We start from the raw sequence: 20,746 nt of genomic DNA, 5'->3' as shown, positions 1-20,746 counted from the left end.
CCGCCGGATGTGAAGTTAATGGAATATGATTCACGACACCCTGTGATTATTTATGTATGCCGTGTAAGAATAAACAGAATCATCACGATGTGTACGACGGATTTGACGGAGGGAGAACGCGAGATTGCTCCTGGGTTGGTGCCTCTGCGGACCTCTGGGTCACAAGGTCGCGCTCGTGCACCTCTTCGCCCACGGCACCCGGCCACGACGTATGGGAGCACTCCACGCCCGAGCACACCGCACGTCTGGAACTCTGCCACAACGATCAGAGCGGGCATGCGCAACAAACAGGCTGCCCACTCACACTCTACATCGGCTGGCCGTGCGGCCGCCGCGGGTCCTTCGAGCCAGAGGACGTACTGCGGATGTGCGGGGGACACTGTGTCGGGGAGGAGAAAATGGCGTCTTCGACTCTCGTGTGCGTGAAAGGGACGTGCACGACAAGTCGTGTATAGTTGCCGGGTTTCAATCTTGCAGGCCGCGGTCTTTAACCGCTTACATGAATCCCACTTGAACGCCGGGGACGCGTCGGCGAACAACCATTTGTGGGCGGGTGGCTTTTCACCGGCATCAATGAAGCGTTGGGTGTAATGGGGACAAATGGGACATACCGCCTGAGCGCACACCATCCGTCGACATACAGGTCCAACAACTTCGCCGATTGCGCCTTCCGCTCCTCCGGGTCTCGTCACCACGCAATCTCAACGCATTAGTGTACTACGCATCCGGCTAACTGTTCCTGGCGGCGCTCTGGAATCCCGCATGTCGTCGCCGCGGCCGGCTGCAACGAGCGCGTGTCGATCTCCGTTCGGACGGTCGCGATGCGTTCATTTCATGCAGTGTGAGGTGTCGAGTATAGACGGCCGCTCCAGCGTCCTGTCCTCGTGCGGGTCCATTAATCCAGCAACGCTTTCCGAGATCGACGCACTGGATATTAGCCGTCGTGATGAGCGACTTCTGGCTGGTGAGACGGGTGAGGTTGACGACGGCGATGGCGAAGACCACGCGGAGCTTCTGCCAGAGTGGGCCTGTGGCTGGGTACCGTCAGAGTAAAGATTGGTCGAATAGAGCTACTTGAATCAGGCGATGAGGTTTTCCACCAGGAGCAGCATCGCGTATTTGCGGTCGAGGGGCACTTCGGCGGAATTGGCGACAAAGGAGGAGTGGCGGAAGGGATCGGGCCTGGGGTGCATTGGCACGGTACGCAGATGGTGGAAGAAGAAAAAACTCACTCGAACCAGATGCGGAGGAAGCATGCTCGGGAAAGCATGTCGTACGTCCTCTGGCGAGTCTTCCAGATGGATGTATGCGCGGGAACGGAGTTACTTGGACGACTTCGAGCGAGAGGTTTTCACTGCGACCGCCGAGTCTCGCATCTCGAAAGTATCGTCTTCAACCCCTATAGCTCGCTTCGACGGTCGAAAAACGGCTTGAACTAGCGTGAGCGCATAGAAGCTCAAGGTATTGCATGGCACGCCACCAGCGGACAATAAGGGGGAACGTCGTAGCGGACGGGGATGTCGTTGAAGGCAAGCAGAGTCAGACAGAGCGCCCAACCCGCTGATCGCGAGCCGCACCTTGCTTTGCGCCACCATCGACACAATGCCCATTATCTTCATACCCATGTCTATGCCTCCCTCAACTCCCCAAACCTCACTCGCTTTCTTCTTGAAAACATGCATTGCTCCAAGCTGACCCACGACGATGAATTCTGGCTCAACGACGGAACCATTGTTCTCGTATGTCAAACCATCGGCTTCCGAGTCTACCGTGAATTGCTTGCCCATCAGTCCCCTGTGTTCGCCAATATGCTCGAATCCTCAACCCCAAGCTCAGAAGAAAGCTACCAAGGCCTCCCAGTTGTCCAACTGTCCGACAGCCCCACCGACCTGCGCCACTTCCTCGGGGCTTTGCTGCCCAAACGGCACATCTTGTGCGCAGAATGTAGCTACTTGTCGCGGATGCTCATTGATAAACTCTTTGTGTTTCCTCAGCTTCTACGACAACGACCGCGGCTACCCCTTTGCTGAGATCGCTGCCACCATCCGTCTGGCCCACAAGTACGACGTCTCAAGCCTCCTCCTCCAAGCCCTCGAGCCCCTCAAAGAGTACTACGCCGTGACATTTGACGAATGGTGCAATCCCCACGCAAGGTACGCACTCAGTGTCGACACAAGGTCCTGTGCCATCGCTGCGGTCAACCTCGCCCGCCTCACGGATACCCCCTCTGTGCTTCCCCTCGCGCTGTACGATTGCTGCTTGCTCGGAAGCGCGATCCTGGACGGCTGGCAAAACGAGGACGGCGTCACGGAGCACCTCAACACCGCCGACCTCCGCCTGTGCCTCGATGCGCGGGAGCGTCTCGCACAGAAGAACGTGTTGGCGTTCTTCTCCGTCTACGCGGTCGCCGTCGAGGTGGAGTGCCGGAACCGGTCGGGGTGCGAGAAGACGCTGCGAGGGATGGTGCAGGCAGGGCAGGCGGGGGTGGGCAAGTGCGAGATTTTGGTGGATCTGCTTCTACCTCATCCCCCGATGTGCGATGCTTGCGAGCGTGCATTGGCGGGGCGCGCTCGGCTAGAGCGGAGGAGATTGTGGGAGAGGTTACCGGAGATCTTGGGCGTGGAGGTGGACCGGTGGGACGCCATAGTTTCGTGAGTTCTGCTTGTTGTCCTTCCCGTATTCCAGAAGCACAATGCAGACCCTCCTTTCTATCGCATGCGCCGGTGTTCGCAGACACAGCTGGGTCAGGTCGTGCTGCAGGCCACAACACCGTGTGGCGGCCTTTTGGTATTGCGCACGATCCCCACATTCTCGTGGATCCGCAACCCTGTTCCTCCTCTGTTACCATTCATCTTCGCAGTCCCGCTTATACCTTACTCAAGCTTCTTGTACGGAAACCCGATCCTCCAGAATCCGCAGTCAACTTTTACCCCGAAAGTCGTGCTCAGCCTCGCTCCTAGCGCTCCCCTGTCACAAGCGTCTTCGCCGCTCGCCTCCCAAACCTGATGTTGTTGTGTCTAACAGATTCTTCAAGTCGCCAAGTTATGCCTCCTGGGCACCCTCAGGATGTTCATGGATGAAAGCAAATGCGCTTTTCTTGCCCTTTTTGTCCCGAGCAACACCGCCCGCCTACGATGATCGGCGTATCGCGCAGCTATACTTACATAACGGCCCAGCGGCCCCGCGCCGTCGCAGCAGTGTGCGAAAAAAGCGGCTGCGCACTGGCATCATGCAGTAACGTGCGCCCCGCCCACTTAGGTGAGCACTTGCGAGGTTCGGATCGCTATGTTCTCACCTGGCGTTGCGTCGTAGCAGCGTGTGAGCTCTTTGTGCAGCGTAGCAACGCGCATTGGATCTCTCAGCCGCTTCCGTGTGCACGCTGACTCCACCTTCAACAGCCTCAGTTCTACGCAGTCAATGCGCACCGACATCGAGTGGAGCTCGGCGCTGGGTATTGGTGCCCGCCGCATAGCACTTTGTGTCTGAAACCTCCTAGAGCGTCTGACAGGTGTGTAAATCATTCGCTTGACTGGTGGAGCCACTCGCGGATGGTAGGGCTCGTCATAGCCCATCCGACGTTCGTCAACCTGCGCAGCGAAGCATTTAGTTGCCTATGCCCTTTCATGTCATCTTCCGCAGTTGCAGTGTTGTTGGTCGCCCTCACGTCCGTGCAGAAGTCTGGCGCAGCAGTCAACGGGATCTCATGTGGAATCGCTTTGGAGCCGCAAGTATGTTTCGAACGCGCGCCGCTCCACGACCACGAAGAGGATATAAGCCCCATACCCTTGAGCCGGTTGGAGACATCCCCTTCTCTTCCTGCACTTTTCCTTCTCACCTAAAGCCTTCTTGTCCACCTCCCTCATCACCTTCCCTGACAAACATGATGCACATCTCGACCCTTGTTCTCTCCGCTCTCCTTCTCGTCGGAGGTGCGTTCGATATGCATACAGCCTTCTGCTTAAGGTGCTGACAACACGTTTCCGTGCAGCCAACGCCATCGCTGTCGAGAAGCGCCAGGACTCGTCCGCCCTGGCCTCCGCGTCCGGTAGCACGGACTCCGCCTCCGCAACTGCGTCCGACAGCGCCTCCACTTTCTCCGCCACCTCGACCGCGACCGCCTCCGACAGCGCCGCGACGTCTTCCACCACCGACTCGCTCAGCTCCGCCGCGGGCTCTACCAGCCTCCTGTCCTCCGACGCCGCGACCGCGACGGACAGCGGGACGACGATCGTCATCGGGAGCACCACCATCGTCGGCAGCAGCCTCTCCCTCTCCGCGACCGGCTCCGTCACGACCTCCTTCCCCTCCGCGTCCGTGTCGCTCTCCGGCGCGCCGACGGACCCCACGTCGTGCGTCCCTATGCCCGGCGGCCCCGGCCCCCACGGCGGTCCCCCCTACGGATCGTACACGCCCCCCTTTGGCACGTCCACCTTCCCGGCTACGATGTCGGACGCGCTCCCGACCACCGCGTCAGACGCGTCCTCGGCGACGGATGCGCTCTCCACCGACGTCACCGGATCCGCGACGGACTCCAGCGTGGCCACCGCCGTCACCTCCTCCGACTCGTCGGTCGCGTCCACCACCGTCGACTCCGCGACCGCTACCGCGTCTGGGTCGGCAGTCTCCAGCACGGTCGACTCGAGCTCGACGCTCGACGTCTCCAGCACGGCGGACGTCATCAGTAGCGTCCTGGCTTCCTCCAGCGCCGTGGCCTCGAGCGCGACCGCCTAAGCGCGTGGGCGGGGGATCCGCAGGGGCTCAGGGTGAAGAAACGGGAGGAGGTTCGACACAGCCGCGGCTTTTCCCGCTTGCTGGCCTGCGCTGCGCTGCCGTGCGGTGCGGCGGAGGCTGAGCTGGGGGGTCGCATGGACAGTATTTCGGACTCGCATCGCATATAATACTACTACATATTTTCCAAACCAGTGCGAGACGTGAAAACCGAAAAAAGCTGTCGACTAGAAGCAAATATGGTCAGTGGAAAGTGGCAGGTACAGATGTAGGCAAGCATAGAAAGGATGAGCATACGCATATAGCGACTCGACGCGAAGGTGTCGGACCAGCTACCCACATACTGAGAAATCTACAGCCCTCTTCGCGCTCAGAGCCGTGCAAATCCAAATGTCTCGAAGCTCGACGCGAGCGGTGCTTATGGCGCGCCGCTGCCCGTAAATTTTGAGACCCAAAACCATATGAGCGAACGAGGCTGGAACACGAAGATCGTATGCAAGCTCACCGATACCACTGCCCCGGTCGGGCGCGGCAATGCAATCATGCGCGCGAAAGTTGGATCTGCGCGCGCTATCTTGATTCGGTTCCGTCGCCGTTCTCCTGCTTTCCCGCTTCGCGATGGCACGAGCCCGGTTGAGGAGTCGAGCAAGTCGGCGAACACAGGGGACTGGCAGGCAATTGCAAGCAGTTCACGGTAGACTCGGAAAGCGACGGCGTGAGATACGAGAATAATAGTTTCGTTGTTGAACCAGAATTCGTCGTCGTGAGTCAGCTTGAAGCGGACACGGTGTCGAGAAGAAAGCGAGTGATTTTTGGAGAGTTGAGGGAGGCATATATATGGGTACGAAGATAATGGCCATTCTGTCGATACAAAGCAAGGTGCAAGCAGCAGATTTGGCGCTTTGCTCTCATTGTCTCGAACCCACGTTGTTACTAGTATTCAAGTGATGCTTATGAAGCATAAAAAGTCATTTAAGAGTACTTGCAATGTTGCTATTGATGGACTAGTGAGCTAAAGAAAGCCGTGGGAACGTTGAAGCGCCTTCGCGCAGAATCGAGCGGCGGAATCGCGTCCAAAACCGCCCTTTAATCGCCTACTTTGACCGCCCCTTCGACCCTCCTCCTTCTCCCCGTCGTCGTCTACTCGACTCTGCCAGCAGTCGGTCCATCATACGGCATGTATATATCACCTCCGTTCTTTCTTGGCGTTCTCCGTTCCCCCCACCTTCGCACAAAAACTGCCCGTCGTCCGTGAAGTCATCCGTCCATCGCCTCCGACCCATCGCCCCCAGCTCACTTGTGCAATGAGCTCGTCCTCTGCACCTCCCCGAAAACTGCGCCACATCAAAGGGCTCTGGCTCGAGGACGGCAACATCATCCTCGTCGCCGCGGGTGCCAAGTACGGCTTTCGACTCTATCGTGGTCTCCTCGCGTCCCAATCATCCATATTTTCCGACATGTTCGCGGCTGCAACACCAAGCACAGAGGAATCGCTCAACGGCTGCTCTGTAGTCCACCTCTCGGACTGTATGGCCGACCTGGTCTACTTTCTTCGAGTGCTTCTCCCAGGACAACACCAACGGTACGCATCCTTACTTCACGCGTCGCTCTGGCCACCAAACGCCTCCCCTGTTTTCCAGCTTCTACGACAGCAACAGTGTCATCACGTTCGTGGAGTGCGCCGCGGTCGCCCGCCTCGCACACAAGCACGATGTCGAAAACGCGCTCTCGACCTCCTCCGGGAGCACTTCACCTCCGACTTCGACGTGTGGGAAGACGACGAGCATCGGGAGCCCCTCACGGGCGTCGACGAAGACCGGACGTGCGCCATTGGGGCGGTGAACCTGGCCCGGTTGACAAACACGCCCTCGATCCTCCCGCTCGCGCTATACCTGTGCGCCCGGCTCGGGGGAGACGTTCTCAAGGGATGGACGCACAACGGCACGACGGAGCACCTCCCCCAGGAAGACCTGGAGCGGTGCATCAACGCGCGGGCGCGGCTGACGAGCGAGAACACGGCCGGGGTCAGCCGGGCGCTGTCGTTCGGCGGCTGGCTGTGCGCGGGCATGTGCCAGGCCGTGCTCCGGCATGTGCATACACAGGTGCTTGCGGAGCAGGTGGAAGATCGGAAGTGGACCTGCGACGCTCTCGGTGCGCGCGATCGGGATCGCGGGAGGGCGGTGGAGGACGCGCTTGCTCCGGCGGGGCGGCATCTCTGCGGGAGGTGCCAGTGGAAGGTGCGGACTTGGCATGAGGTGTACCGCAGGCATGTGTGGAGGACGCTTCCGGAGATATTCGAGGTTGAGGTGGAAGGATGGGGGGTGGAAGAGGATATGGAGGTGGATGATGAAGACGAGGCGGTGGGTGCGGGTTCGGCGAGCGAAGACGAAGAAGAGATGGATGGAGACGAGACCGAGGAATCGTCGTCATCGTCTTCCTCCTCGGACAACATGATTTGATGGTCAACCTGTCCCTCCTCAAGCTTCAGGTTTGTCTCCCTCTTTGTCCAAAGTGGTCTCTGGCTCACCTCATACTTGCGTAGCTAGAGACCAAATAGTGCGCCAGCTTGGCTAGTGATGCGCTTTCTTTCTCTGTACACTGCGTATCTACAGATATTCATTATACTCTTCTCATGCGCACACGCCCACTATCTCATACCGAAACGGCAATCTCGAGCTTGGTAGGTTTCCCGCGTGAGACCGGATCACTGAGCCCCCACGGTGACACTTTCACCCACCCATTTTACTGTCTTTGCTTTCCATACTATCAGGGAGGCGATGGCAATCTCGTCGCGGCCGGTCGCTGTAGTTTGCGACTCTTAGTCACGCAGCTTGTTTTTGATGTGACGCTTTGCACGTGTCGTGACAAGACGCGTCCCCTGTTGATAGTCTGCTAGCTACTGCAGACGTACCCGGGTCCCCTCGCCTCCAGTGCACCTCCTTGACCTCGTACCACCACCATCCCCACAGCGTCTACCTCCTCCCCCTCCGGACGCTCCACCTCCCCCACTGTACGATGTCGCCCTACCCGAAGAAAGGCAAGGGCAAGAAGAAAGCCACCACCCCGGTCGACGACTATACGACCTGGGAGGACGAAGACGGCGAAGTCTACGGCGGCACCGTCGCCGACGTTGCCGCAGCCCTCGTTGACGAGCGACAGCTCTCCACCCTCCTCCGCGACCTGGCTCGCACCATCCTCCGGGTTGGTGGGTTCACTGGTCCCTACGTCGACGCGGCCGCGGCCGACTTCGACTCCCACCTCGCCTCTGTCGGGTCTAAGCACCCCAACGGGGCGTTCCACGCGCTCACCACAACGTACTCGACGTTGTGCGACCTGGTCGGCGAAACCATTCGCGAGGCCAACGTCTTCCACCTGGACCGAGCAGCCGCTGCTGCGACCTCTGCACCCCCCCCTGTCGCCGACGTCGAGATGGACACCGCCCCGGCCGACCCCCTCCCCCCGACTGCTCCCCTCCCCGCCCCTCCCCTCCAGGCGGCGCCTGTGGCCTCCCCCCCGCCTGCCCCTGTCCTCGAGGCTGCCCCCGTGGCCGCCCCTGTGCCCCCCGCTCCCACGCCTGCCGCGCCTACCGGCGTCGCGGCCCTCCCAGCCAGGCCCTTCGGGGCCCCGACCCAACCTGCCCCCGGCCCTGCGGCCCCGGCCAGCGTCCCCGAGCCCACCTGGGCGACGGTTGCACGCGCCAGCGCTAAAGGGAAGGGGAAGGGGGTGACTGGCGCGGCCCGCAAGGGCTTCGTCGCGCACCCCGCGGCAGCCGCCGCTCCCACGGCCCCTGCCCCGCCCCCCGCCTCTACTCCCGTCGCCCCGGCCAAGGCCGCGCCGATGGCGCTCCAAGCCACCCTGGCTGCGCTCCGCCGCCGCCGCCCAACCGGGTCTGCCCGGTTGGTGTACCTCCACGCCGCCCACCCCGACCCCTCCCGACACCCCCTGGAGGCGAGTGACGCCAAGTGCCTCGAGGCACTCCGCAAGGCCGTCGATTTCAAAATCGACCGGCTCAACTCCAACGCCGCGCGCACGCGGTGGACGGTCGTCCCCACGGCCGCCCCCCGTGACGCGCCTGCGGACTGGGACGCCCAGGCTGCAGCCCTCCAGACCGCGCTCAGCGGACTCCTCGCGGTGCCCATGCGCGCCTCGAGGTACGTCAACCGGGCCTCAGTCCTCTTCCACCACGTCGAGCGGACCGCGTTCGCCGACGACGGCTCCCTCGTCGAGCTCTCCCCCCTCAGCGTCCTCCAGGACGCCATCACCCGCTCCGGCAGCACCGCGTGGTCCGACGGCTGCGCGCTCCTCCCCGACACCGCCACCTCCGTCCGATGGGGCCCCCATGCCGCGGACTCCACCACCGCCACCCTCTTCGTCGACGTCATCGACGATGAGGACTTCAAGACGCTGCGCGCCCTCAACGGGTCACGGCTCTCCTTCGACATCGGCCCGCGCGCGTGCGTCCTCGCGCGCGTCCCCGACCGCCCCATCCAGTGCTCGAACTGCCAACAGTTCGGGCACGCGGCGCTCCGGTGCCGTGCGCCTCCGGCGTGCGGATACTGCGCGGGCGCGCACCACACCCACCACCATGAGCGCCTCGCCAAGCGCCCCACGTGGCAAAGTGCGTGGTGTGCGCGGGAGCGCACCCCTCGTATTCCCCCACCTGCCCCCGCCGCCGGCCGAAGAACGGCGCGCGGGCGGACCAAACCTCGCCCCTCAAGCCGCGTGCCAAGAGCGCATAGGGCTTCAGCAAACGCGGACCGGACTTCTGGGCCCAGGGGGATGCTGGCGCGTATAAAGCCGCGCACGCCCCAAGGTGATCTCCGTAGAACAGCGGGTAATAGGTTAAGGCCGGACCGCGGGGGCCAAGAAGCGCACGGACTTTTTCTCGGCGGACTCTGGTTTCGGAACACGCGCGCTCGCATCAGGGGGTGCCGGGCGCCCTCGGCCCGAGGGTTGAAGTCCACAACTGCCTACGGGCGTGGTCCCGTGCCCACTCGGGCGTCAAACGAACGCGGGATAGTACCTTAGCCGTGTTGTTACATGTGCACCTTTTGTGACGCACGGGGATAGGTTGAGAATAATAATAATAATAATAATAAGGTCCCCTCGCCTCTCCTCTTACATCACGAAAAAGGGGCGGTTTTCAGCAGGGATTGCCACGGCTAGAGATCTGTACATAATCCGAAGGAAGGTACTTGTAACAAATGGAATAGATGCAATATTACAGCGCTTGATAGTGCCACTATCATGCACGCTTGAAGCTTGAAATCACGTGCCAATACTCTCCCAATGTACCTAAGTATTGCGCACCATGCACGCTATCAGAGATGGTGCAAGCTTATAATCCATCCTGTCTTACAGTAGTGTTGTGTACATGGTTAGTAACCCAATGACTACGTATATTGGCGGAGATTTGCAAGGGGTTGGTAGTGCATAGGTAGAGTCCCCAGCGTTGCCCCAGTGTGGCCCGGAGTTTCGGGATAATGAATGAAAACCCAATATTTACGGACTCTCACAACAAAGCACAATGAGAGTGGCATGCATTAGAGTCGAGGCTAAGGTACATCTACCAAGCTCGACCAGCGAGCAGCTACGGATCCTGTGACCTGCCGCATGGGCCCCAGGCATTACACAGACGCACGCTTCCTTGCCTTGCCCTGAGCAGCCATGCGCGACGCCATTGAGGGACGGCAATCACCCTCATGGCTGCTGGTGTCGTTCTCGTCGTCATCCCATTGCTCTCCAAGACACTCCCTAGCGTGCAATATTAGTATGATCCACACAGATGACGAGAGCGATAACGTACTTTGTCCACCAAGCCAGCAAATGCTCCCTCTCCTCGTCCAACATGGAAGTCTCGATCTGTCGAACAACGGTGTGGTAAAATAGCTCATACTGGAAAGAGCGGGGAGAGGAACCATTCCCGAAACCGTCCTGAGAGGATAGTGCATAGTGAACCTGCATGCCAGTGATCAGGTAGTGCGCAAACGAGGCACTGGTACAATGGTTCCAACGACGTACAAGAACTGCTGTATAAGCAATGAACGCAGGGGTGATTGATCGGACATTGTATATCCTCGCCTTCGGCTTGCGTGCAGCTCGCGTGAACCTTGTCTTCATGGCAGAGCGCGGCCCGATGAGAACTGAACGACCAGCCTACCGCGGGGGCGTGAGTGAGGTATGAGGTACTGGAAAGCACCGAGGTTTACCTTGAGTAGTAGGTCGCCCATACAGAATCCCTTGTGGAGGTTGTTCTCGTCGACGGTCTCGTCGCGCCACAGCAGGCGAGGGAGGTCACCTGGCCCGATGATGTATTTGTCGCTGTGCGCGCGGATCCCGGTTTGAACGCTGGAGAAGTAACACAGTTAGCGAGGCTACAGATAATCGGACGGCGACGCACGCACGTGGGGTCACTCCAGTTGTAATCGGGAGGGCATAAGAGCTCTCCGCATCGATCGTGATAGAAACCGCGGCCGTCCTTGGAATTCTGGTCTAGCGGAGGTGTGAACACATCCCAGCAGCAGATCTGCTTCTTTGTCTCATGCAGATCTGTAGCGCGGACTGCCTGACGGCCAGCATCGAGCTAGAATACATGTTAGAGCCACCATTACGCCGTAAAAGGTGACTGCTGACTGACCTTACGGGCGACTTCGAAGCTGCCATGAGGCCCCCGCTTAGCCAACTCGTCCGGAATCCAAGGCGCCATGCTGATCAGGCACTCGAAGAGGTCGAGAAGCTTCTGCTGGCTGTACTGCAATGTTAGCCCGTGCGAAGAGGGGATGTGACTAAGAGACTTACGAGCGACTCCTGCTTGACGAAGGAGTGTTAGGATTGGCACTGACGCCGATGTCGATGATAGCCTGGAAATCGCGGAAGAGATCGGCCATCAGCCCCATTGCAGCTCCAGTGGAGGCGAGGGCACGATCCATCCGCTCGCTGAAACAAGACATCAGCTCTAGGATGCACAAGAACACTGTGAGATCGAACAAGACTTGCCTCTCAGTGAGCTCGGAAAGCTTGCGGCGCTGACGAGGGCGGCACAACGGTTCCGTTTCACTGTCGCTGTCACTGCTGGTGCTGTCGTTGCGGCCACGGCGGTGAGGTCTCAGAGAAGAGGTTGAAGTGCGTGTTCCCGACTGCGTGGAGGGAGAATGGGTATGTGAAGCCGACGAGCCTGCCGTGGCGGTAGAACGGGTCATGTGTGACCCAGAGGGGAAGTGCGAAAAAGGGAATGAAAAACGAATGAAGAGACGGTGGGGCCATGGCATCAGAGCTTTATAAATGTCGGGCGACGGTGACACGGAATGAGCCACCAGCAAACCACAGAGACGGTGCAAGTACACGAACGTGACAGCTTGTGACGCTAAAACAAGTTGCGACGTTCATTGCGGCGGCCTGTTCCTTCGCTTGTCGCATCCATGGACGCTTCCAATCCAGGTTCATGTTCCTCTGACGTGTCCGACGAGCTATCATCAGCCATGTTGTCTAGCGCAATGTTCAGGGGACCGAGCTGTGGTTGTTGATTGTCAGATTGCTGATCGGGAGCAAGCTGCTCTGGGACTGGCTCATCGGCGTTGAATCCTTCCTTGAGTATAGTCTCGATAGTCTCGGCCTTGAGGCGTGGCAAGTGACCTAGCCCGCAGCCCGCATGCCGGGTGAACATATCCCGGTCAACAAACCTGTCACAGAAGTCAGTGAGATGAAGCATCGGAGCGAAGATGACGATGTGCCTGTTGACATAGTAGTACCGCCAGTCCCCTTCTCGATGATCCCGTGCCGATGAAGCGGAGAGGTACTCCGTGGTACGCTGGTGATGGAATGCAGGGATAAGATGGCATACGCGAATGACACTCGCCGGATCGACAAGGCCGAACGCTGGAGTGTCTTCGGTATGTGATATGTATTGAATCCGCTCTAGTCGTCGCGCTAGCGCGCCATGTGCTGTGAAGGGATCAGTGCGGAACCACCGAACATGGAGGAAGTCTACTCGTTCTGGGCCCTGAACGCCTCGAGGTCCGGGCACACAGACATTCGCGTGGTAGATGCCCAGTACACGAGCGTAGAGCCAGGGAAGCGGACTAGAGTCGGTACGGGAGTCGGGAGGGTCATCAGCCGAGTCGCCCATGGCCACGACGACATCGGCCTTGCCCGCTTTGGGATGGAGAATATCCTGATCGCGGCGAACGTCATAAGTCGTGTAGTTGATGCGCATGATCTCGTGCTTGTATATTCTTTCTTGACGAAGGATCACTGGAACTGCAGGGTCGTCCAGAGCTGGGAACTTGGATGAGAGACGTTGGCGTAGATGATCAAGCAGCAGTGTCATGAAGGACTAAGAGAAGGGTAATCAGTTACGTGCCTCCTTCGGTATCGATAGGGGCGTACCTGAATAGCGACGTCGTGCGGGTTGCATTCCTTCCAGTCGCGAACATCAACCGGATTCTTCTCCGACTCCGCAACATCGTGATGAGCTTCAGTGGAGAGAGGGTTCTGGGCGTCCTGTGCCGTGTCGCGAGCATGGTTGGCCAGACCCGGGATGTCTTCGACTCCGACAGATCTCAGCCCCTCCGCCATGAGTCGAAGGCGGTTCTCGTAGGCGTCGAGCTTGACAAGCTGTCCATCCGGATTCACGTTATTTGTGCGCTGACGTCTGGCCTTCACTTCTCGATGTGATAGTTCATTCTATAGAACCTCAGTAAGCGGCGGGAACTCGTGAAAGAGGGTTCCACATACAATCTCAGTTGTAAACGAATCTGTAGTCCCGAGCTCACGAATTATCGAAACATACTCGCCGAGGAAGTGGAACTTGATCGTGTTGATAGCAGTGAACAAGCGAAGCCTTCGTCCGTCATTGGCGGCTATCGATGTGGGGTTTCTGCGCTCCTCCGCTCTTCTTCGAGCTTGGTATTCAGCTGCAGTCTCCCGCGCATCGAACTGAGGACATGTGATGGCGGCGAAATAACGCATTTCGTGGCCGAGGAGAGCCGTTGTATCGTCAAGGAGATCGAGGGAGGAATCAGAATGGAGGCGCATCTTGGCCAGCGCGTGCCAATACGCGCAGACAAAGAGCAGGGTGAGAACGGACTCATTTGTGCTCGGTGGTAGCAGTCCTTCGATACACGGAATGATGGTCTACCATGGCGGGTATCAGCGCTGATATTGACGTTTGGTCAAAGACACCGCACACCTGAAGGATATCTTCGAGATCACGAGCAGCCATGTGCTTGAGCTCACAGACATTGCCACAGAATTTGTGTATTGTCGCTGCCCCGAAGCTGGGAACCTGTCGGAAGCTAACAAGTATTGCCTCAGAAAGATATCACCACGTCACAGATACCGTACGTACCGGGAATTCATGACATGAATAGCGTCCCCAGGGAGGCTGTCGAGGATGCGAACGAGGTGCTTGAACAACGCCTTCCACACACCGAGCTCGAACTCGTGCATCTGGTCGACAACCAACGCTTTCTGGATATTGAAACCGAACTTTGAGAGCCGATGAAACGCGTTCTGTGTTGTCTACGATGAGAATATGCTATGTTCATCAACAAGAACTACCTGCCTGCGTCGGAACCATAGACTCTTGCCGGAGGAGCCCTTCTACTCGGTCTGAATCTACTACATAACCGTCTTCGTAGATGCGGTGGCGTGCCTGAGTTACGAGTGCCTGGTGTTGCTCGGTGTCCATACGCGCACTCAAGATCCTGGTCTCGCGATCACTTGTGGTGCCTAATTGGTGGATCTTATCGAAACGTATCAAACAGTGGGGGCAAGGGCACTGTCCCTTGTCGCGTAATGTGGCTATGAGCATCCTGTGAAAGGATGTCGTCAGTTGAGGGCAGCATTCGATTAATAACGCTGCTTACTTCTCTGGATAATCGCCCGAGTAAGTAAAAATCCGAGGGAAAAGGCGTCGAGTCACACCATCGTAGCACTCCACCACGATGCCATTCTGGTACGCATCCAAAAACTCGTCGTCAAGGAGACAACTCCATGCGCTGTGAAAGAGCTCTCGCCGACAATGAGTCAACAGAGCTGCATTCATGGACTTCCCCTCGTTCAGTTGCCTGAAGAAGTCTTGAACGTGCGGCGGCAGCTTGTGAGAAATATGTAGTCAGCGCGGTGTGATACCATAATTCAACGTGAACCCACCTCGGGAAAGTAAGCCACATGATGTGCAGCATGAGCAGACGGCCGCGCTCGCGTGTACTTCGACTGGTTGCCGAAGTACATGTAGCCCGGCCATACCTTGCTGTTCCCAAACTGCGTAACCACTGTCGCATCTGAAGCGAACATGAGGGCGACGATACAACGAGGATGGGGGCACCCGGGAATTGGCGGAGAGTTTTGAAGGCGAAGGTCCTCTTGAACAAATGCCGACGAGTTGTATAGCTCTCCATAAACGCGCTCGGGTTTGGAGGAGCCAGGCGGAAGTTTCTCGACGAGGAAGGGGTCGAAGACGAACTCTGCGGAAGCTGGATCGGACGACATCGTCGACCGGATGACGTCGCAAACACTCTTGTGATAGAAATCGATCGGGGGGAGATGAAAGCCAGGTACGGGACGAGCAGCGGGTACATCGCCGAAAGGTTCATGTCGGTTGATGCGGCGGCGAACGGTTGCGGCCTCCCGTCGGGAAGCCTGGGTTGGTTTCTTACCGCTGGGGACGCCAACGGTCAGAGGCGTCTTCCGCCATCCCTGCCGTGCGTCGAGCGAGAGCTCTCCAATATCAGCGTCTCCGGAGAGTATCTCCTCGATTTTGTCGAAGTCGGTGTCCGCGATGTCCTCGTTCTTGAAGTCCTTCCCAAGTAGCATCTTCCGAAGCCGCCCACGATCTGCCCGAGTCTTCTTGTTCGACGCAGATGCGCCAGAAGAATGCCATGCGAAACGGAAAGAGCTGATATTGGGGAAGGGGAAGATGATGTCGGAGATTTGACGCTGGCTCGGAAGGTTCAGACCGGGCGTGCCTCCTGGACGCGCGCCGAGGGTATGAGACACTTGAGGAGTGCGGCGAGGGGGTCTCTTGTAGAACCGTCGGAGCGAGAAGGTGTTCACTTTCGTTCTTATGTACTGCGTTGCGAGGAGAATGAACCGCGGTCGGGGAAGAGCACGATCGTCGTGGTCGTCGTGGGTGCCCTCGTCAACTTCCACACCCGGTTCTTCGGGAAGAGCGTCACGGAGCTTCCAGGTTGGCCGTATGCGACGACCAAAACGGGAACTTGGGCCTGCAACGTCGTCATCGACTGGCGCCACCTCAACCTCAGCTACTTGAGGTACTTGATCGAGTCCAGTCTGTGAAGTACCGTGGTTATGAGTCAACGATGACCTCGCGCTCATCACACCAAAAATACGTACTTCGTTCTCCAAAACCTCTCCCAAAACCTGACTCCAGTCTAAGCGTGCCTGCTCTTGCGTTATAGTAGTTGCGGTATCCCGTGTTCGCTGAGCCCAGGGCTGGAAAGGAAAGTGAGTGCGTGATGGTTTTCAAAATCAAGCTAACTTACCGGAGCTTTGATGGTGAAGCGGGCTCTCTTCGTGGGGCGACTCTCCGCATGTCGTAGAGCAGCTTCATGCGACTCGGTTGAAGCGGCCAAGACGACCGAGCAGTGTGACTTGTGCGCGGAGAGGGTTTTTTTCTGGAGGAAGGTTCTTCCGCACCAGCATCGAAACATGTTGACTGATGCACGAAGAAGCTCAGAACATTGCTTCCAACCAAAGGTAATATGCATACCACGCAAAGAGCCAGTAAGGATGACGTATTCCACGAGGCTACAACTTCACCTCTTGCTGCGGGACTGCCCAAACTGCATCGACGAGTATATGAGCAAGAATTTCTCTATCCTGTAACAGCGACATCGTACCGATGATCAAACACCGCCAAAAATACCGTCTTCAATGGGCCGGGAGTCCGCAGATGCGAAGTGCAAGAGGTTCGACCAGATTGCGGCCAGAAGCCGAGAGCGAGGAATGCCGTGGTAAGCTGGTGGAAGGAGTCGGAAAGGGCAGAGATTCGAGAACTTAGAACAGGATGGCTGATGAATGAGAGGTGACAGAGCAGCGAGGAGTGTGGAAGGTAAGGGTTGTGGAGGATGTAGTCAACGTCCACGACGTATCGTCGCAAGCTGCGCTCGCGACGCGTCGAGCGACGGCGCCGGTTATAGACGCCAACGACCACATGGCATAATGGGTGCGCGGTAGGTCCGCAATAATAACAGACACATGCTCAATGTGTTACGATGTCCGGTAAGCTCGTTCAAAACCTCGGTATTTTCTTCTAGCATACAGAAGGCTTGACCTAGCGTTGCCACCTCCACCCTATATTTATCGGATCTTACAAGTAACTTACAGGGAGAGCGTCATATTATCGAGATATGTCAACGTACATGCAAGGGCACGCCGAACTGATACAAGAATCGCCCCGAGCCGTATGATTGGGGGCTCTTACAAGGCATTATAATGGCATCAGGAAGTGATTACGTCACTTTCTAGATAGGGAAGTCTCAGGCGTCTTACCACTTCGCCGCCGTTTTCGTGATGTAAGTGTCTTTCATATATGCACTTTGTCAATCTTCTCTCGCATCACTTACTTGACGCAGCATCATGACGACCACTCAGCCTCGCAAGCGGCCACGCCTTTCTGGAGACGCGGAGGACACTGGTGGCACGAGCGACCTGGAGAGAGCGGAGACGGGAAGAGTGAGGGATGCAGAGTTCTGGTTCGAGGATGGGAGCATCGTGCTCATTGTAGGGGGCGTTGAGTTTCGGGTCTACAAGGGTATCCTCGCGAACGCGTCGCAAGTGTTCGAAGACATGTTCGCCCTCCCCGCACCCCCTCCGTCTTCTACCACCACCGTCTACGGCTGTCCCGTCGTCGAGCTGCATGACTCTGCCGACGATGTGGTTCGGATCCTCCGACTGGTTATGCCGAAGCACTGGTACGTCTTCTCATTTTCGGCGTTCCTCCCCCTCTCAGTGCATCCCTGTCCTAGTTCCTACGTCCTCGAAGATCTCGACATGCAGGACATCAGCGCGGGCATCCGGCTTGGCCACAAGTACCAGATGACCGTGCTCGCAAATAACCTCGTCTCGCGCCTTGGCCAGTACTACACGCGGCACTGGTCGGTGTGGAGCTCCCCTCAAAGACAAGCATATCCCGAACGCCTCAGAGGCTCTGCCGCAATCGCCGTCGTCAACCTCGCGGGTCTCACTGGGGACACTTGGATGCTTCCCGCAGCGTTCATGGAATGCCTCCGGCTCCCGACGGAGGAACTTCTCGCTGGCTTCACGCGCGGTGACGGCACGGTGGAACATCTATCCCCGGAGGACCTCGCATCGTGCGTTGGCGGCCGATCGCACCTCCTGGTGTTCGAGACGGCATTCTACGGGTGCATCTTGGACAAGTCCTGCTCCCTCCTCTGCACGCGCCGCATTTTTGATGAATGCACCACCGCGTTGCGCGGGAAGCGAGATGACCTGCAGGGGCTCTCCCAGCACCTTGTTGCCCTTCGAGATCCCACCGAGCCGAGGGAGGCCCTTCTCGCCTGGGCCGACCGTGAGCTTTGCTCGAGCTGCATCGACGAGGTTCGTTCCGGGGAGAAGTTGACGTGTGAACTGGCCTTTGAATATATACCGGAGAGCTTTGGGATATCCGTTGATGGATGGGGGCGCCGTTCATAAGGAAGCGCGGAGGAGTGAGATCGGGAGGGGCGTACAGGCGAGTTTCGGCTTTCGTCGCTCGACCGTTCAACCTCTGAAGCCCCTTTTCTCCCGTAGGCTTGACACCATGCTCGGCGTTCCAGGTGATATTTTCCTTGATCGTTTATTGAGCGAGTGAGTCTAGTTTATGCATCACTAGTCCCGACTGCGTTTCTAGTAACTACTTGCAATCGCGGTGTCTCTGTAGCTGTATTTTTCATGCATATAACCGTACGTACGTCTTCTCCGAAGTCGCAAGCTTAGTACCTATGCACGGTAGAAATTGTGACTACCGTAACAAGACGCGTTCAGGCACTGATGCAGTGACGGGGCCCGACATCTTTAAAGCCCCGGGGAGATATTCGAGGATGCGCGACGTAGGTACGAAGGGTGAGGGTGCGACGAAAGCAAGCACGCGGGCGTCTGCGTATGTGGGACAATACCAGTGCCGCCGTTAACTTGGACGTCCTGCAGATCCTTCTTAGCTTGAAGAAACAAGGTATCCCTACAGAACGAGTTGCATATATCATATGACATCTAGCTCCCTAGTGCTCTCTCAACAAACATCTTGCCAGATTATCACCGCTCGAGCAGAACCCTACAAGACGCAACTTGATCGTGTCCGATCATTGGGCATCTGGTCCGATGATGTCCGGCGTCTGCCGAGCTGACATCATCCGCTTTCGCCGGGCGCCACAGCGCTCGTTCGGCCACCCCTCGTTTTGCTGATGCTCGTTTTGCTGATGCATCGACGCTTCCGTGTCCCCCATCTCTCCTCAGTCCTGTCCACCCTCTATCCTGTTTCTCAACACGGCTTCATGTCGAACTCTGGAGCCCGCAAACAGCCGCGGCAATCTGATGGTGCAGACGACGGCGCAGGCATCTCCTCCACGGCCCCAGACCTCAGCAGCGGCGCAGCAGCAAGGGTGAAAGACGACGAGTTCTGGTACGAGGACGGGAGCATCACCTTGGTGGCAGAAGCCGTCGAGTTCCGAGTCTACAAAGGGGTCCTCGCCAATGCGTCCCCCGTCTTCAAAGATATGTTCTCCCTCCCTGCGATCCCCTCCTCTCCCGACACTACCAATATTGTCGCACTCCAAGACTCTGCGGACGATGTTCGGCGAATGCTCCGGTTGGTGCTCCCGAAAGACTGGTGCGTGGACGCGCGCCGGCTCAGCCTCTGCTATGATGCTGAATGTCCTCGTTGATCTAGCGTACACATCGCTGGACCGTTGGAGATGTGGGACATCAGCGCTGGCATACGCCTGGGCCACAAGTACGAGATGAAGACGCTCGTCGCCCACCTCACCAAGCGCCTCGGCGAGTACTACACTTCTTCCTGGACCGTCTGGTGCTCGCCCTCGAGGGAGAAAGTGCCGAGAAGCTTCAAGGGCACCGCGGCCATCGCCGTGATGAACATCGCGAGACTCACGGGCGCAAACTGGCTGCTTCCCGCCGCGTTCCTGGAGTGCTGCCTCCTCCCTCCGCGGGAGCTCCTCGCGGGTTTCGAGCGCAGCGACGGCGCGATGGAGCGTCTCTCGACCGAAGACCTCGCGACGTGCCTCGAAGCCAAGCTGGAGTTGATGAAGGCTGAGGGCGATGCCGCAACGTCGCTCTGTGGCCCCGGTCCGGACTGCCCTGACCGCCCGGAATGCAGGTCGGAGCTCTACGACCGGGCAGAGTTCGTCATCAACGACGTGCTATACCATCTGAATCCTACCACGCCGAGGTCGGACTGGATCAACAGCTTCAAAGGTTGCCTCTGTCGTTCGTGCCGAGCATCGCTGTCGAAGAGGGACGTCGCGGCTAGCATGGACTTGTTCCATCGGCTTCCTGGGTTCTTTGGCATTGTGGTCGCCAACTGGGGAGTGGAAGGTGCCCCCGCTGCTGACATCTGATTCTGGCCAGCTGCTGTACGTCGTTCTAATATCGCTGAACGAGACAGACTGCTAAGCTACGCTTCTGTTATCTATAGGTACGCATATCATCAGCGAACGCATCGTGGCATGGCAATGTGGCATAAACTGACTCGTCGCCAGGCAACCGGAAATTGTAGGCTGCGACATCAGTGCACGTGCTGTCACGTGTCGCGTCTCAAGATACTCTACCCTTTCTATCTTATTATTATTCGCAGTATAAACACGTATACACAAGTTGGATCGACGGCTCAGCGAGTCGACGCCATCATAAATCCAGCCAAGTGCGTACTCACCGTGTACCGGCTCATCCCCACACCATGACCATCGCCGCGCCCACAAAGCTCCGACGGAGCTCCTCTCTCGGACAGATGACGGGAACGCTGAGCGACTTCATACCAGCTCAC

General features: G+C 58.1%; 6 protein-coding genes across 6 annotated transcripts; 5 read left to right on the top strand and 1 right to left on the bottom strand.

Annotated features, from left to right (window-relative positions):
- Positions 1 to 1,676: 1,676 nt before the first annotated feature.
- BXZ73DRAFT_53770 (uncharacterized protein) lies at positions 1,677 to 2,655 on the top strand (the record flags this gene model as incomplete). Its single annotated transcript, XM_048021064.1, has 2 exons — positions 1,677 to 1,982; positions 2,032 to 2,655. The coding sequence occupies 2 exons, from the start codon at positions 1,677 to 1,679 to the stop codon at positions 2,653 to 2,655; spliced, it is 930 nt and encodes a 309-aa protein (XP_047873359.1).
- Positions 2,656 to 3,880: 1,225 nt separating this feature from the next.
- Positions 3,881 to 4,731, top strand: BXZ73DRAFT_105783 (uncharacterized protein; the record flags this gene model as incomplete). Its single annotated transcript, XM_048016387.1, has 2 exons — positions 3,881 to 3,929; positions 3,989 to 4,731. 2 exons carry the CDS (start codon positions 3,881 to 3,883, stop codon positions 4,729 to 4,731), a joined length of 792 nt encoding a protein of 263 aa, XP_047873358.1.
- A 1,301-nt stretch (positions 4,732 to 6,032) lies between these two features.
- BXZ73DRAFT_81038 (uncharacterized protein) lies at positions 6,033 to 7,187 on the top strand (the record flags this gene model as incomplete). The annotated part of the gene is made up of 1 exon (XM_048023410.1): positions 6,033 to 7,187. The coding sequence occupies one exon, from the start codon at positions 6,033 to 6,035 to the stop codon at positions 7,185 to 7,187; it is 1,155 nt and encodes a 384-aa protein (XP_047873357.1).
- Positions 7,188 to 8,829: 1,642 nt separating this feature from the next.
- Positions 8,830 to 9,315, top strand: BXZ73DRAFT_30551 (uncharacterized protein; the record flags this gene model as incomplete). Its single annotated transcript, XM_048017792.1, has 1 exon — positions 8,830 to 9,315. A coding segment is annotated over one exon (486 nt), but the record flags the coding sequence as incomplete, so codon positions are not given.
- A 1,040-nt stretch (positions 9,316 to 10,355) lies between these two features.
- BXZ73DRAFT_105780 (uncharacterized protein) lies at positions 10,356 to 16,400 on the bottom strand (the record flags this gene model as incomplete). The annotated part of the gene is made up of 17 exons (XM_048016386.1): positions 10,356 to 10,482; positions 10,535 to 10,686; positions 10,750 to 10,884; positions 10,938 to 11,076; positions 11,133 to 11,311; positions 11,366 to 11,474; positions 11,527 to 11,664; positions 12,183 to 13,060; positions 13,114 to 13,410; positions 13,462 to 13,860; positions 13,916 to 14,021; positions 14,075 to 14,238; positions 14,303 to 14,540; positions 14,595 to 14,824; positions 14,881 to 16,020; positions 16,084 to 16,182; positions 16,233 to 16,400. 17 exons carry the CDS (start codon positions 16,398 to 16,400, stop codon positions 10,356 to 10,358), a joined length of 4,698 nt encoding a protein of 1,565 aa, XP_047873355.1.
- Positions 16,401 to 17,328: 928 nt separating this feature from the next.
- BXZ73DRAFT_53794 (uncharacterized protein) lies at positions 17,329 to 20,321 on the top strand (the record flags this gene model as incomplete). Its single annotated transcript, XM_048021068.1, has 4 exons — positions 17,329 to 18,309; positions 18,805 to 18,854; positions 19,334 to 19,576; positions 19,637 to 20,321. 4 exons carry the CDS (start codon positions 17,329 to 17,331, stop codon positions 20,319 to 20,321), a joined length of 1,959 nt encoding a protein of 652 aa, XP_047873354.1.
- Positions 20,322 to 20,746: the final 425 nt, after the last annotated feature.

The sequence above is a fragment of the Epithele typhae genome, assembly GCF_022376455.1.
Source record: "Epithele typhae strain CBS 203.58 chromosome Unknown BXZ73scaffold_71, whole genome shotgun sequence".
Taxonomy (NCBI): Eukaryota; Fungi; Basidiomycota; class Agaricomycetes; order Polyporales; family Epitheliaceae; genus Epithele; species Epithele typhae.
Note: the sequence above shows the minus strand (reverse complement) of the source record. Positions and strands in the feature narration are given on the sequence as shown.